The sequence below is a fragment of the Poeciliopsis prolifica genome, unplaced genomic scaffold (assembly GCF_027474105.1).
Source record: "Poeciliopsis prolifica strain line A6 unplaced genomic scaffold, Auburn_PproV2 SCAFFOLD079, whole genome shotgun sequence".
Taxonomy (NCBI): Eukaryota; Metazoa; Chordata; class Actinopteri; order Cyprinodontiformes; family Poeciliidae; genus Poeciliopsis; species Poeciliopsis prolifica.
This window is the reverse complement of record NW_026562454.1, coordinates 225,321-242,744: the sequence shown is the minus strand read 5'-3', so window position 1 is coordinate 242,744 and position 17,424 is coordinate 225,321. Positions and strand designations below refer to the sequence as shown.

The 17,424-nt window shown below is 42.8% G+C and overlaps 1 protein-coding gene across 1 annotated transcript in view; it reads left to right on the top strand.

Annotated features, from left to right (window-relative positions):
• The window catches only part of adcy8 (adenylate cyclase 8 (brain)), an 82,318-nt gene that overhangs the window by 48,340 nt on the left and 16,554 nt on the right, over positions 1-17,424 (top strand). Inside the window, 7 exon segments of the mRNA XM_055021802.1 lie at positions 3,533-3,663; positions 3,823-3,934; positions 4,090-4,217; positions 7,752-7,827; positions 7,829-7,911; positions 9,108-9,378; positions 16,134-16,331. Of these exon segments, the coding sequence (XP_054877777.1) occupies positions 3,533-3,663; positions 3,823-3,934; positions 4,090-4,217; positions 7,752-7,827; positions 7,829-7,911; positions 9,108-9,378; positions 16,134-16,331 (999 nt within the window).

The following is a 17,424-nucleotide window of genomic DNA, read 5'->3' as shown; positions in this document are numbered from 1 at the left end:
TCCATCATCCATCATCCATCATCCATCCATCCATCCATCCATCCATCCATCCATCCATCCATCCATCCATCCATCCATCCATCCATCCATCCATCCATCCATCCATCATCCATCCATCCATCATCCATCCATCCATCCATCCATCCATCCATCCATCCATCCATCATCCATCATCCATCCATCCATCCATCCATCCATCATCCATCCATCCATCATCCATCATCCATCAAGGTTCGACTCCAGCTTCCTCCTTCCACAAATTGTTGAATTTATTGTGGATTTTATTTACTCAGCGTCTGGTTTTAGACTCAGCGTCTGGTTTAAGACTCAGCATCTGGTTTAGACTCAACATCTGGTTTTAGACTCAGCGTCTGGTTTTAGACTCAGCGTCTGGTTTTAGACTCAGCGTCTGGTTTTAGACTCAGCGTCTGGTTTTAGACTCAGTCTGTGTGAGGCTGCGTTCACCCGGCAGTCAGATGGTTTGAAGGTCAGCGATCTGCTGGAGCAAATTATTTGTTTTGGTTTATTAAAAATAGATTTAGATTCTGCAGCTGCACAGCTCCTCCATCTGTGTGAAATAAAAAACAGTGAATTAAAGTGCCAGGGCCTCAGCGGGTCCAGAGAAATAAGAAACGCAAATAAAATTTAAATGAGACTGGAAAACACACCGAGAGTGAATAATGCAGCGCTGGCCGAAGACTTGATCAGAGGCGATATCTATGATTTATATCTATGATTTATATCTATGATTTATTCCATCATGGTCAGAGTTTATGCAAAGCCACATTCAGACCTCTGGTTCAGTGCAGGAGCTACAGACACAAACTCTGCTGAGTCACAGCAATATAAAAATATACACTTTCACACTTCATTCATTAATAAAGATATCTGAATTCAATCAAAACGACAGGCGAGCACAATGACACTGAGCCAGGTTGTTTTGTTGAGAAGGAAACTGGTGAACTGAACTATTAAAGGTCAAAGGTTAAAGGTTAATGTGAAGCTCGGTAAAAATGTCAGGAATAATTCTTAGTGAGTTTTAACTCTTAGTTGTGCCATTCTGTGCTTCAGACTTTCAGGGATTGTTGGAAAAAAGAAGTAAAGTTGTTGATTTTAAGCTCTATGATGAAACAAATGATCTCAGTCCTTTTCGATGTTTTTCAGTTTGAGAAAAAGAGCAACTGGTGTAATCAAATCACGATGTCCAGACACAGCAGACGTGTTTCCATTAACCACAGAAATATGCAAATTGATTTTATAAAAATACATTAGCTTAGTGAAAAAAAGATGTATTGCAAAACCTTTTTTGCATCAAACGATTCACATGATCATCAGCTGGATGTTACTACTGGTGGAAACGTCAAAGAAGATGACAGGAAGTTGTCGGATGATGGTTTTGATTTTTCATCTCAGTTCAGAAAAAGATGTTTCATTCCAACGTGTTTTTAATATGAAACATTTATTTCTGTGCTTGGAGTCCTCAGCGACGCGCCGGATGTTTTGTGCTGCAGCTCCTGCACAGCGGGAGGGAAATGTGTGCTGTCAGAGATCTGCTGCAGGCCTTCGTCCCTCAGCTAAAATCAAGCTGCGCTAATGATCATCTGAGCTAATCTGACACTGAGTCCGCTGGCTCTCAGCTGTCCAAACCGGGGACGGCGTCCACTCGAGCAGACAGAAGCGACCAGCTGGGAAAGTCAAGTCCTCTACTGGCCAAAACCAGCACCGCTGCTGCTGCAGCGGGTTCAGCGTTTGGACCAGAGTGACGATCTGGATGTTTGGTGAACCTGAGCAGCGGGCTGAACGTCTCCCGGCTTCAGGAGGAATCAGTCAAATGTGTTGCAGTGAAGCTGGGCCGGCCCGCGGCGTCGGGTTGAGATTCAGCAGCCGAGGCGTTATTAACGCGCCGCTGGAAGATGACTGTCTGAACCTCAGTGAGACGATTCTTCAGTTTTCAGCTCGGAAACAACAACAGGAACAACAAACAGCTGCTCTTCCTCTGACAGGCCAGATTTCTGACTGACTCACGTTTAAAAGATAAATGAGCAAAATGTTTGATTTTGGTAACAGCAGGAGAATTTTTAATTATTTAAGGCCTTTTCGGAACCTGTTTGGATTTTGGAACTTTACAGTAAAATACAGAATAAAATAAATCTGAATGGGCAGGAAGTAAATCATCCTGCAGTATCGGCACCGTTATTAATATCTGTCAGGAAGTTTGAATCTGAGCCTGAGGAATCAGAGGAAAGTCTTGAAAACACATTATTGTTTTCTGGATGTTGAGAGAAGTGAAGTAGCTCAGAGTTTTTTCTCTAGTTGAATATTTTCTAGACAGAAAAACACCGCAGACTAGCCGCAGATTCAACATTTTTATTTGCTGGTGAAAAACTTCAGATTTACAGAATAAAATATTCCGACCTCTTGAACTGCTAAATGAAATAAAGCCGATTGGACAGAATAAGAAATATCTCCAGTTTGTTTTGTGTGTTAAGAGTCGGGGGAAATGGGATAATATTCTTCTTCTTCTTCTTCTAAATTTCTCTTTTCTAAGTGACAGAAGCTCTGAAATGGAGGCGGCGCAGAGATGAGTTATAAAACCAGTTTATTAGGGACTAATCTGTCCCAGCGCTGCAGCAGAATATTGAAGGAAGGAATCATTCTGGCTGTAAAAGCTAAGCCGGCCCGTTTGGATCTTTATATTGCACATATATTGAGTATTTTAGGAGAGCGGTGGCTTGGATTTGATGCAGATCTCCTGAGAGATGCTCCCACTCTAAATCTGTTCCTGGATCTGCAGAGCGGCGCTGCCTCGTTTAGACCAATAAAAGCAAATCTTGTTTTCCTGCTTTTTTTTTTTTCTCTGCAGGCCTTGAGGCTTTTTTAGGATGCTGCTTGTGGCTGCAGGCTGGCAGAGTTAATGTGGTTTATTTGTTTTTACAGGCTTCATCTCTGCCATGCTGTCCTGTTTCTTGTTTTTGTGTCGCATCAAAACAAAAGCAGAGCTTGGTTTTTGACGTTGTCTGAACTTGATGGTCGGTTATGCAGAAAGGATGGAGATAAATTTAGCAGACGGTTGTGGGGAAGGCAGCAGCAGCAGGAACCAGCTCACTGTTTCTGGGTTTGGACTTCACGCTTCCTGGAACTCCGCTTTTCATTTGTTCGTCCATTTAAATTCATTTTCATATCTATTACTGTACATGTGGCAGTCAGAGTTTCTTGCTCCATTAATCATGTGAATCTGATGATTTCTGTATGTTGGCACATCGTGATCACTTTTGATTAAATAATTATTTTCTAGTCAACAAAGATTCATAATTGTATATACTGTCTTGAATTTGGTTAGATGCCCATAAACCGTTGGACCTGAACTCGTTTAGTGAAGAAGACCAGTTTATTTTCAAACTTATTGATCCATTTCTTGCTTTTACGAACCGGAGAAAGTTTGAATGTGTAACTTTGTGGCTGGAGGAACCGGCTCCGGTCCGAACCGCAGTCCGGTTCTGCTCATTACGCCTCTTCTCCTGCCTCTCTCCAGGAACGGCTGGTGTTATCCGTGCTGCCACGTTTTGTAGTTTTGGAAATGATCAACGACATGACAAATGTAGAGGACGAACACCTCCAGCACCAGTTCCACAGAATTTACATCCACCGCTACGAGAATGTCAGGTGAGCCGGTTCCGGTCGGGTTCAGGACTCATGATTGCTCCTCACATCAGGCCTTTTTCTGAGACACATTTCCGTTCAGTCAGAGAAACACAGCTTAGAGTGTAATCAGTATTTCTATCTAACCTGGAACTGAAAGTGACATTTCCGTATTTTATTCAGCATTCTTTTCGCAGATGTTAAAGGATTCACCAACCTCTCCACCACGCTGTCCGCCCAGGAGCTGGTACGAATGTTGAATGAACTCTTTGCACGTTTCGACCGTCTGGCTCACGTAAGTACAGGAACAGATTAGGAGATTTTGGGTAAAGGTAACATAATCTGTTAAAAACTGAGGTTCATCTTTTCTGAAGTTTTGCATGTTTTCCTTTCCCTCTGTTTGGGTTCAGAGGTCACGTTTCAGTAAAAAGAACCTGGTTTTCTCCCCAGGAGCATCACTGTCTGCGCATCAAGATCCTGGGAGACTGTTACTACTGCGTGTCTGGGCTGCCGGAGCCCAGACCGGACCACGCCCACTGCTGCGTGGAGATGGGACTGAGCATGCTCAAAACCATCAGGTGAGACCTGGCTGCTTCTGGATTCACTGCTTATGATGGGATGGAGGACGATTCAGCAGGTCTGAGGAGGAGGAGGATGATGAAGGGTTTAGGGCATATATACCTCTCTTCACACAGATCTGAAGGTCAAAATGCTCCAAAGGTTTGAAGGGTTTCCTGAAAAGTTGATCCAATTTCACTTCACCATGCAAAGCACAGCAGCTGATTTGGATTTAAACCTGGACTTTGACTAGGTCGTTTCAAAGCCTTGATTTTTATTTTACAGGATTAAAATCCAGAGTGAATACGATTGAACCTGAGATTAAATTACTGCCATTTTTATAAACAAATCATTCATCTAATAATCTACATTAAACAGAAACTTTCTAATCAAAGCTCATTTGTTATTGTTGCTTTCATTTCTTTCAATTAAATAATTTTCTTAAAATAGGAGAAAAATCAACATTTTCCATTTCTGTCTCACTTCAGCTAAAACCTTGAATGTCCTGAAAGTCACAGCTGCAAAAATAGATGATTTAAAATATTTACTGAGACAAATTAACAGTTAAAAATGAGTCGCTTTAGGGCACAAATATAAATAAATGGTTAATTTAAAGAGTGTGCAGCAATGGGAAAATCTGAAAATACAATAAAACAGAAACTTGTCCCTGAAATGCTCCAAACAAATATTAGCGCCGGTGAAAACAAACTCTACTTTACATGCAAATGTTTCTGCATAATTCATGCAAATAATTGTGAGCCTGAATGTGGAGCCATTTATAAGCAAAGTGTTTTAACCTGGTCGGCCCGGCCGGCCCGGCGCCGCGCCGCTGGCTAATGACACACCAGCAGATTATAATAACCACCTTCCACACGTGTTCTGGAAAAACACGCACACACACACACACACACACACCACACACACCACACACACACACCACACACACACACCACACACTGACACACACACACACACACACACACACTGACACACACTGACACACACACACACACACACACACACACACACACACCCCGACACACACACACACACACACACACACACACACACACCCCAGTATCACGGCCTTCTGCACGTTTCCCTGTAAATGAAATTGCTGGTTTCAGATATTTAACCTTTTGCAGATTTTAACTTTCACTGGGAGTTAAAAGTTTTGTCAATAAAATTCATTGCATTTTTCAGCAAAATAAGCAACATTTTCAATTCAAAACCTTTTTTGCTGCTAAAGTAATAGATAGACACATAAGCTCAACATCAAAGTAATGTCTTGGTTTTATTTATCATGTCATCATTAAACCATCTGATCGCAGCAAAGTGTTTTTCTATCCATGCAGCTTCCCAGAGTTTCTCTGATTATTCATGGAGCTTTTTAGAAATGTGGATGCTGACATTAGCGATAGCTGCTACATGTTTAGCATTGAGATGCTACTTCAGGCTAACAGCTTTTAGCACAACAATAGTCTTTTCCAGCCAATCGGATCAGTTTAGAAGCAGAAATTAACCTCAGTGCTCAGAGAGAAGCAGCTGTTTCGTCCATCTGTTAGCAGATGCAACTTGTGTATCAAATTTATCGGCGTACCAGAAACACGTCGATACAAATGTTCCGGGCGGAACAAAAAATTACTTACTCTGTAAAATATTAGGTGCAATAAATCTATGTGATTAATTAATCACAATTACCAGCTGAAAGTCCCAGGACGACTTGAATCTGATTTTAAACTGATTCTCTGTTTAAATCTGCTGAAGCAGCAGATTTAAACAGAATCTCTGGTTCTGATCTGAAGAGTTGGACGGCTTCAGTTTTCAATCACTGAATTAGAGAATCGGGACATGCAGCATTTCACTGCAGCTCGTCTTCATTAAAGGCTCCTTGAACAGGTGAGAACAGATCAACGGCCTATACAAAACCTGTTCATTACGTTTTCTGCACAAAATCATAATTAAATTTTATTGCTGTTCAGGGCCTCTGTCATTTTAAAACCAAAGCATCTGCTGCTGGCCACGCCCACCCAACTCAGCGTTGCCTGAAAACTGTTGAGTAGTCATACCATCGTAAACCTTTGAAAAGCAGAAGTGGAGCCTCCTGCACAACCAATACATTCTGCATCCAGAATGCAGCAAGTGGTTTCTGGATGGCGAGTTAACAACAGACACCAGAAAACATAAATTTATTACTGATTGTTTTTTTAAAGTCTTGGTCGATTTTTAGAAGAAATTGAAATAAAAGTACAAAATTGTGCAAAATGTGAATTTGGCATCATTTGTCCCCTTTAACAATGAATTTCTTGACTTTGTTCCATTCCCTGTCTGCCTCTTGTTGAAAGAAAAAACTGAGTTTTTGAAGTGAGTTTTGCAGCGCAGAGCTTTAGAATCCTTCTGCCCTCTGGTCAGGAGGAGAATCGGCGCAGCAGAAGTAACATCCCAGCTTTTACTCCTCCGATCCTCAGAAAACGCTCCCTGAGCTTCTGACTCCGCTGCCGGCTCTAATTCAATAATTGTCTTTATTGCTGCTGGATTTCGACCTCTTGCTTCTCTTTCTGAGTGACACTGAGGGCGGAGAAGAGAACGTATATTGGCCGGGAAGAGGGGGATTAGTGATGGATAAGCTGAGGTTGCTGCGTTTGGTTGCTCCAGCAGCAGGATGAGTGAAGCCGCTGAGGACGGAGCTGATTGGTCGGCTTTGTGTCGCATCAGTCACACCGTCTCCTCCTCTCCGGCCTGCGTCATCTTTCCGTCAATCTGCAGATCGCTGCTGTTGATATCCTGCAGCTGCCATTAAGCACCTGTCTCACCTTCCCAGGATGCATTTCACCTGCCGCTGCAGCGATGAGGCGTCAGCTTCAGTCCTGCTTTCATTCTCTTCACAGATGATAAACTATGAAATGAGACGCAAATTTATGAACATTTTTTCCACCGTTTTATTGAAAAGCGATTCACTTCCAGCAAAGGTTACATTCATGTTTATTAATTTGCTGCATTAATGCACAAGGCTCATGTATTTTACCATGTTACTTAAAATAACAGCATATTATGGAAACATTATTCACTTTGGGTCAATCATATCATTTATTTATATAATCTATAGTTTAAAATGCATTTTTGAACACAGCTGTATATCTGCTAAAAATACCAGCAGGTTTAGAAAAGCAGGAAAAACTGCAGAAAGTGAAGAAAATATTCATTTTATACTTCTTAGTTGCATTCTGGGAAGTTCTTCAGCTGCGGTTTGCTTGGACTAGACCAACATTTGGACATTTCATCCATCCAGCAGCAGGTCTTCTGCTTTTGCTCCCAGAAACATGTTTAAGGTCTCTGTTGGATCAGAACCATCACACTGTTCTATTATATACTGTTATATTTGTAAAAATCTAAATGAAATGTCTTTGTTGAGCCATTTGTTTATTTAGTCAATAATTTAGCAGCAAAACGTTTTTTATTTGAAAAAGTCGCTTATTTTGGACGTCAGGAAACTACAGAAGGGTGAAGACGTGAGACTGGAGAGTGGGACCGTAATGAAACTTTCTCTCGTCCAGATACGTCCGATCTCGTACGAAACACGACATCGACATGCGGATCGGGATCCACTCCGGCTCGGTGCTGTGCGGCGTTTCTGGGCCTCAGGAAGTGGCAGTTTGACGTCTGGTCCTGGGACGTGGACATCGCCAACAAGCTGGAGTCCGGAGGCATCCCCGGGTGAGGACGCGTGTGTGTGTGTGTGTGTGTGTGTGTGTGTGTGTGTGTGTGTGTGTTTGTGTGTGTGTGTGTGTGTGTGGATCCAACCCAAAACACAATAACAGGAGTTTTACTGCCGCCATGGTCCAGTCTAAAGAGAGAGAGGTTTTAGTTTCTGTTCCTGAACATCCTGCAGCGTCTGTCACTGAGCCGGATCGTGACCTCTGACCTTTGCTCTTCAGTGAAATCTGTTGCATAACAGCAGCTCCTCTGGTTCCATGAATGTTTTCGTCACATCCAACACTTCAGACACTCGCTGTAACCGGCGGACTTGACCTTTGGTTGCAGCAACATTCAGCCACCGACCTGACAGTGACCTTTACATTCACACCTGCACAGGTCACTGATTGGCTGCTTCATTCACACCTGGACAGGTCACTGATTGGCTGCTTTTGGTGGAAACTCATTCAAATCTGTCATATTTTCTTATTGTGACTTTAACAATTGTTTGCTCTGGTTATTCTACGAAATGCCAATGGTGCCAAATTACAACAGATATAAGAATAAAATTATTGAAATGTGTCATTTATTTGTTTAATCCCAAAATAAATACAGAAATAATTTATTCAATATAGAATTATATACATGTTTTCAACATGTTTCATTTTAAAAACTAGTTGTAATTATGTAATAATTTTATGAATTATTTTTGTTCCTGTGCTGAAGCACATCATAAATTCACTTAAATTGTTAACTTCAGCCATCAAACTCAGTGGGCGGGGCTAAAGGGAGGCCCTGACTTCTGATTGGCTGCTTCAGTCACTTTCTTACATGTTTGCTACGACTCGGGGTTAATATTTCTTTTCAGTTTTAATGTTAATGACTTGTTTAAATAAATGTTTAGTAAGTCATGTACATATTTAATTTATAAAGGACATTTTCACATGTTAAAAGGGAACTAATCTGCCAGTGTAACCAGTACTATTGAATTAAAACAAGCTCCTGTATCCTTCTGAAAAGTCACTGGTAAGTTAGTTTTGTCTTATTTCAAATGTACAACTCGGAAAAATACTTGGTAAGATTTTGTTTTTGCATCGTTGTAAATTGGCACTTAACATTTAAAAAGGATGAATGTGTTTTTATTTTGTATACTTTACAGAAATGATCCATCACATTAATGGAACTGATGTTTGTCTGATATTTCTGTCGCGTTTCAGGCGGATCCACATCTCCAAAGCCGCTCTGGATTGTCTGAACGGCGACTACGAGGTGGAGGAGGGTCACGGCAAGGACCGCAACGACTTCCTGCGGCGCCACAACATCGAGACGTACCTGATCAAGCAGCCGGAGGAGAGCCTGCTCACGCTGCCGGAGGACATCATGAAGGAGGCGGCGAGCTCGGCCGACCGCCGGGCCAGCAGCGCCACCTTCAACGAGGCGTCCTGGAGCCCCGAGCTGCCCTTCGACAACATCGTGGGAAACCAGAATGTAAGACCCGCCGGCTTCTGTTTCACACTGAGAAAGAACGGCCGTCTGGACCCACGGCCCGTCCTGCAGCAGAACCATTGGGCTTCCATCAGGAGGGAAATGTTCCACGCTTCCTGCAGGGCGGCGCTGTTTGAGGGACGGGCCGTTGTTTTGCAGTGCATGAAATCTTCTGGGTTGTTTTGTCCCTTTTAGTTCCTGGGATTGAACAGACAGTGTGTGTGTGTGTGTGTGTGTGTGTGTGTGTGTGTGTGTGTGTGTGTGTGTGTGTGTGTGTGTGTGTGTGTGTGTGTGTCGGCCTGCCTGTGTGAGGATGACGAGCACCTTTAACATCTTCCTCTCTCTGTTTGGTCTTCATCATCTGTGTGAATCAATCTGCTGGTTTTTCCTGGAGGATCAAACTGATGTAGTTTGATCAAAAGCAGTAATTTAACGTCTTAAACATCCTCAAAGTCAGATGTGTTTCAGACTGCTTCACCAACTGAGCTTTAAAACATGAATAACAAGCCAACCATCCAGTCTGTCTGCGGTTTATTCACAGTTCTGTGACAGTTTGGATCTGCATGATGGTATCGGAGTGAAACCTGCTGCAGCTCTGGCTGCGTCCACACAGCGCCGCTTGATGCTAAATTCAGATTATTGTTGTTATTTTTGTTGTTATTTTTGTTGTTGTTGTTATTTTTTTCTGCAGCAGAAGAAGCCTGGCTTCTTCTGCTGCAGAAATGTGATGCTTCTCTATTTTGCTGTTATTTCCACAACTTTTCTCTGTTACTAAGCAACAAAATGCAGCCGATACATTTTGGCTGAATATGTGAAATTTCCAATAGCAGAAGGGATTTCTTGTTGTCTCATGTTTATTGGCACCAGTCATACAACGAATTGGTGCACCACTGCCACCAAGTGGCATGGAGTCCAACTGCATGTTTTTGTTTTGTGTGTGTGGGGTTGTGTGTGTGTGTGTGTGTGTGTGTGTGTGTGTGTGTGTGTGTGTGTGTGTGTGTGTGTGTGTAGGAGGTGTAACATCATGTGTTACTCCTCCTACACAGCCCCAGCTCACCAAAGGCGTTGATGAAATGCAGACACTTTGAAAACAATCTGATTTGTATCAGATTTTTTTCCATTTACATGATGATAATATTTAATGATTGTTGATCATCAGTTGGAGTTTCTGATTTAATCAGCCTCTCACACAACAGTGTGAGGTTTGCTCTGGTTTCCTCAGTCAATCTGAGGACTGAATGATTTTCTCCATAAGAAGTCACATTTATTTACAATCCTGTCATGAAACTCAGCAAACTGATGCCTCAGAGTCTCTTTCTGTGATTTCTCTGTGATTATTCACTGGAATCCTGACTGTTTGCAGCCATTTGAAATGTTTTCCAGGTGTAACTAGTAAATATATCCTGGCTTAAAGCATTTGTTGCAGTAAACTGATTTGTTTGTGCTTTGTTCAGGTTTGTGTCGTTGCAGCCTGTCAGGTTTCCAGCTTCAGAGGAATTTGTTTCTGCTGTTGTTGGCCTGGTAAAGCGCCTGTCGGATCAAAAAGCTTGACTTGTGCACATCAAAGCTTCCCTGAGTGGTTGTGCAGAGTCGTCTCTGGCTTCCCGTCTCCTGCAGGTTCCTCCCCCCGCGCTGTCCATGTGATTCACGTCTCTGCATCAGAGCACGCAGCGCAGAGCGGCTTGCAGGCTGTGTTTCTATCCGGGTCAGGCCAGGTGAGCCATCAGCGCCGGCCAGCGAGCAAGACGCTGGAAAATCTGAGCAGAGCAGCAGGAACCTGAAGACAGAACAGCAAGGCTCTGAGTCAGGGGTGTCCACAGTGCGGCCCGGGGGCCGTTTGAGGCCTCAGACTGAACTTGTCTGAGGCCTACACATTGCAAAAACAAAATCCTAACAGGTTTGTTGTAGTTTACAGTGTAAATATCTCAGTACACTTCAAAACTAACTTACAAAATAACCTTGATAGTGATGTTAGCATCAGTAGTTGTAGTGGCACTGATAGCTGTAGTAGCATTGTTAGCAGTCCTAGTGGTGATAACATTGGTTGCGCTGTTAGTATTAGTAATGCTAATAGCATTGGTAGCACTGTTAGCATCGGTAGCGCTGTTAGCATTGGTAGCACTGTTAGCATCGGTAATGCTGTTAGCATCGGTAGCGCTGTTAGCATCGGTAACGCTGTTAGCATTGATAGCACTGTTAGCATTCGTAATGCTGTCAGCATTGGTAGCACTGTTAGCATCGGTAGCGCTGTTAGCATCGGTAGCGCTGTTAGCATTGGTAGCTGTGACAGTGGTCCCTTGGGGCTGACTGCACATCCAGAAGATTCTTTCAGAAACGGACTCAGGAGTCCTGAGATTCCTGCAGCTCGGCGCCGGTGCCCGGCGCCGGTGCCCAGCTCCGCTGCGTTTCTGCTGGCGGCCATGATGCTCATCACTGCCATGGAGCCTCAGCTCATCACCAGAACCTCTGCAGGGAGACGCTCGTCCTCCGGGTTTCATCTGCGAATGAAGCTCAGCTGAATGTTTGGACTCAGGAGAGTCCATCAGGACATGTTTGGAAATCCGCATGTCAAAAGGCAATCTGCCTAATAAATGTCAAGATGGTTCACTTTATGCGACATTGTTCCTGCTGCGCCTGCGGCGGCTCGTGTCCTATGTAACTGCTTGCCTGCGATCCTTTAAAGAGCACCGCAGGAGACCTGTTGCAGCTGCAGACTGGAAACTAATCACATTCTAACCTTCATGGTCACTTTTTTAGACATCTTCATCTCCACGTCCAACGCTGCTGTTTCCCACAGATGGAGGTTATTTTTGCGTCACATAGATCAGCTTACATGTAGTAAATCTGAACACAGCGCTCAGCAGGCTGACTTTGACTAGGCCTGCTGGGATCGGTGGCCTTTCTGCTCCGCGCTCTCTCAGAGACCTTCACGCCAAACACGATCAGGCCAGCCGGACTCGGAGCCGCTCCCTCCCTGTCCCTGCGGCAGCGTCTCTGCTCCGAGGCCAGGCGTCTTCCTGAGGTCACATCCTGTGCTTCACTGGATGTTTGCATTCCGAGGGTCCAGATGATCACAGAAAGCAGATGGTGGGTCAGAAAGCCGCAGGGGGCGTAAACACTTGAAACAAACGGCTTCGTGTTTGAGCTTCTGCTCTGAAGTGAGCAGAAGCTGAAAGATTCAGTTGATGTTCTTGATGTTCAAAGATCTGCTGCAGATGTTTCAGATTCTGGTTCTAGTCGAGGATTTCCCTCTTCGTTTCTGAATGAAGCGAGTAACAAGGATTTTCTCTGGATGCTGAGACGATGGAAATGCTGATGGTTTCTCTCAAACTGATGGTGGAGATGCAGAAACCTCTCATATTTATTTGGAAATCTGATTTAGATTGAAGGTGTGGACAGGAAGACGCCGGACACGTGGCTGGCGGATCTGGGCCAAGCGGGTCGGCGGATGGGAGTCCTGATGGACGGACATGGAAACATCCAAGATCCAAAGCTTTTAGCTGAGATGACTCAGAATAATGTTTCCTTTTTTCCTCCACTGAAGTTTTTCTGTGATGTTCAGTTTTCCTTGGAGATCATGGCGAGTGGAGAGTGAAACGGACAGAAACTGCAACCAAACAAACATTTGTGGAAAAATGACCCAAAGTGAAACTTTTGTATTTATTCTTTAATATGAAAACTGAGGAATCGGGATCCAAGACAAAACCTTTCCTGCTGCTTCCAGATAGAAGCTGCAGCCGTGCAGCGGCCGGTTCTGACCCGGCTGGATGCTAGCGGCGTGTTCGGTCTGATGAGGCTTGGCGCTGTCATGGCGGCTCCTCTGGCGGCCTCCGTTATGACCCGCCTCATGTGTTTGCTGTCTGGTGCCAGATATGCTAATCATCTGACACTTGGGCCACTTGATATCCATTCATATGCATGAGAGCTTTGCTCCGGTCCGGTTCAGCTTCGCTCCGGTCCGGTTCAGCTTCGCTCCGGTTCAGCTTCGCTCCGGTCCGGTTCAGCTTCGCTCCGGTCCGGTTCAGCTTCGCTCCGGTTCAGCTTTGGCTCGTCTTCCCCGCCTGGAGCCCCTCGGCTCACGCTGATTAACGGCTCACAGATCGGCTACAATCATCTGTTCATTCAAAAAGCCCTGAAAATGGCTTTAATTCAGCTGAACTGAACGTAGAAATAAATTATTCTGGCGGTTAATCAATAACAGCACTGCTCTGCTGGGCTGAGCCGATTAGCTATGGCTAACTAGCATATCTCAGCTAGCTAGTTTGATTTATTTGTTTTTACATAGTTTGCTTCTTTTACCTACTATGAACAACATTGTAGTTCATCACATTTAAACCCTGAGAAGAATATAAATTATAAAATATATTTTTAATTTTGGCAATTTTATCCACTGAGTTGTTTTTGCTAACTAGCTTGACGATAAGCTAACAAAATGATCTGATACTGAAAGACAAATGTAGCTAAATTTATCAAGTTTTGAAAACAAAATTTGAATCTATAGAAAAGAAAATTGCTGAACCTTTTCATTTTAATACTGTGTGACAAATTACAACGAATAGTGAAGGTATAACAATGAAAATATCATCAATTAAAAGCCAAACCGATTATTCAAAATATTCTTAATAAAAAATTTTCTGACAGAATCTGAACCAGGAGAAGTTAAAACTATTTTAGAAAAGTTCTAAGAAGATTTATTCTGATCTTAAATGTTTGTATTTCTGGACAGTTTTGGGTTCATTTCTGCTCTGAATCTGTTGCTCTTTCTGCAAGCAGCTTTTTAGTAGTTAATCAACTACTAAATAAACTGATGTTTGTTCACTAATCAATTAATCCAGGTTAATTATTTGAGTCCTGGCATTTATTTACCATTTTCTATCCTTTTAGTGATGTTTTTAAATAGATGTCAAACTTTATGAAAGTTTGTCTTTGGTCTAGTTTCAGAACCAATTAATTCACTGAGCCATAAAAAGACTCCTGAACTCAAAGGATGAGCAAATAACTGACTGAAACTGACCAGTTTCTCCAGCTTTATCTGTAAACTAACGGTGATGCTGGCAGCTGTTTCTGTCTCATGTTGCCCATGTGAGGGAATCTCCAGCTCCAACGGCTCTGAGTGATAAGTGTCTGAATCGCCCGTTTATTATTTCCAGGTAGTTTCCATTAGCGTGTAATTCTGGCGACAGCGGAGCCGGCCGGTAACAAAGGGCCGAAAGCATCCATTAATCAGGACCGAGGGGGACGGCCATGCATGTGGAGCCTGAAAATGAATTTTTAATGATGTATCTGAGCGATGGATCTCATGTGTTAACGTGTCGCATCAGGCGAGCGAGGTGAGACGCCGCTTTGTTCTGAGATATTGAATCTCCAAACATCTCCATCTCCGCTCACAGCTTACGGCCGGCTCTGCCGCCCCCGGACCCTCCAGAAGGTAACCTGATGCTGCAGCTGCAGCGGTTTGGAGGAAACGGCTGCTGTGACCTGCAGAGCTGCTCATCAGGGAGGCAAAAAACCACCACATGCAGATCTGACACATTCTTTACAAAAATACGCTCAGATTCCACCAGTTTTCTTACCAGAGCCATGAAACTGAAAACTAGCAGTTAGCTAGCTTATAAATTATATAAAATAATGCCAAAAAGCACCAATAATGCAGAGTCTCAAACGGAATACTGTGAGGTTTTGTGGCAAAATGTCAACAACTTCAGGTTGTATTAATAATTGGTGCAAATTTCGCTTCAAACTCTTCACACTTTGTTTTCTGCTCATAATTAAATGAATTTTAACTCAGTTGGTGAAGCACTGATTCTGAAAAGATTGTGATTCCTGACGAATCATTGATTTAATTAGCTGAATTTGACCCGGTAACGTAGTGATGCTGGCTGCTGTTTCTTATTTGGAATTATTTATTTATTCCAAATAAATCAAATGGAAAACAAAAACCAGCATCCTGGTTTTCCTCATATGGTCGTACAGTTTTTTTTTTGTTGTTTTTTTTTTGCTTTAAACCTGTGAAAATGTTTTAGATTTTGTTTACAAAAGAGGAAAAAGTCAAAGGTACTTGTTGCATTTTTCCAAAAGTTTGATAGGAGGGATTAAGTTAAACTAGACGAACCTGAAAATCTTAAATGTTTTCTTTTATTTATTTGTGCCTGTTAGAGTCTAATGTGAGTTTTTGCATCTGGACTCTTTTCTGAGCTGTTTTTCCTCCGTTTCCTGCCTGATGATTTTGGTTTCCAGCCCTGTAACTGTGTTTGAGTCTTTCTGATGGCGCCTGCACCAACATGGCCGCCGCGGCGCCTGCACCAACATGGCCGCCGCGGCGCCTGCACCAACATGGCCGCCGCGGCGCCTGCACCAACATGGCCGCCGCGGCGCCTGCACCAACATGGCCGCCGCGGCGCCTGCACCAACATGGCCGCCGCGGGCCTGCACCAACATGGCCGCCGCGGCGCCTGCACCAACATGGCCGCCGCGGCGCCTGCACCAACATGGCCGCCGCGGCGCCTGCACCAACATGGCCGCCGCGGCGCCTGCACCAACATGGCCGCCTCGGCGCCGCCGGCGAATGGAACCTGCATGTCTGCTGTCGCTCTGACAGCTCATGTTGCATTTTGGTCTCCCGTCTTTCCTTCTTTTTGATTTAATTTTGTGTTTGTAAGCGACTGTGTGTCTGTTGTTTTTTTTTTTGTTTGTAACCTGAATGGAACGAAAACGGGGGAAAAGCAGGTTCATTCTGTGTGCATGTGCTTTCCCTCTAGACTCTGGCTGCCCTAACGAGAAATTCGATAAATCTGCTTCCAAACCATCTTGCACAAGCTTTGCATGTCCACTCTGGTCCTGAGGAAATTAACAAGCGAATAGAGAGTGCCATCGACTTACGGAGTGGCGATAAGTTGAGAAGAGAGCATATCAAGCCTTTCTCACTGATGTTTAAAGACTCCAGCCTGGAAGAGAAGGTAGCTGGGGTTTGAGATAGATCCATGTTTTCTCCTCTCTCTCCCTCCTCATACCTACTTCTGAGATTTATAAAAACCAAAACATGACACCAATTTATTCAATCATGAGTAAGCTAAAGGCACTTACATTGGTTTATTGCCTTTATTAATTTCGCCATATTCACACGAATCCCTGAATAAAAACAAACTGACAAAATGAGGACAAATTTTCAGTTTGAGAATTTGGATTTAAAATATTTGGTGTGTAAAGTGTGCCATCAGTAATCTGTGTTCTACTATAGAAAGTTATTAACTTTTTAGTAAAAAAACTAACTATTTGAGTAACGACTAAACAGATCCAATCATTTTTTTCTGAACTTTGAGAACAAATATTATTCTGTAAAAGGAAAATAAAGTTATTTCTTTATTCCAAATAAATCAAATGGAAAACAAAAATCTGGAGAAGCTTCGCTTCGAGGGAAGTTATTTCCAAATGAGATATTTTAGCATAAATTTTGTTTTGTTTAGGTTAGAATTTGTTAGACTAAAATAATAAATTTGCGATTTCAGTGGCACACTTTGGACTCCATACAGAAAAATTGGTCTGTAAAAATTCACCCTGATAAAATCCAGATTTTCTGAGTATTTTAGGAAAATCTAAAAAAGATTTATCACTCATATTTTAACTGTAATAATCACAGAACAGATGTTTTGTTTTTGTTTTCTTTACCACAGCGTAGAGACGCCCCTTCAGTTTACTCATGACCAAAACCTTTGCACCATGGAACTATGGGAAATGTTACAGTTCTGTGGACAAAATTGACCAGATCAACTTCATTTTTAAATTATTATTATTTTTCTCTTATCTATTGATCACTGCATTCAGTAAAAAAAAACAAACATGAGCCTTGTCTAAAACAATGTTTATATTCAAGTCCTGAATTTGAAATTGAATTTTATTAAACGCGATTAATAACCCAGGATATAGATGAATAAAAAGTATGAATGATCTTTTCTTTGCTGAATGCAGTCTCCTTTTGCACATCTTCTTTATATTTTCCCGTTTTGTTTTTGTTGCTTTTGAGTTCATATTGGCTTCCATACTTTGTGTTTT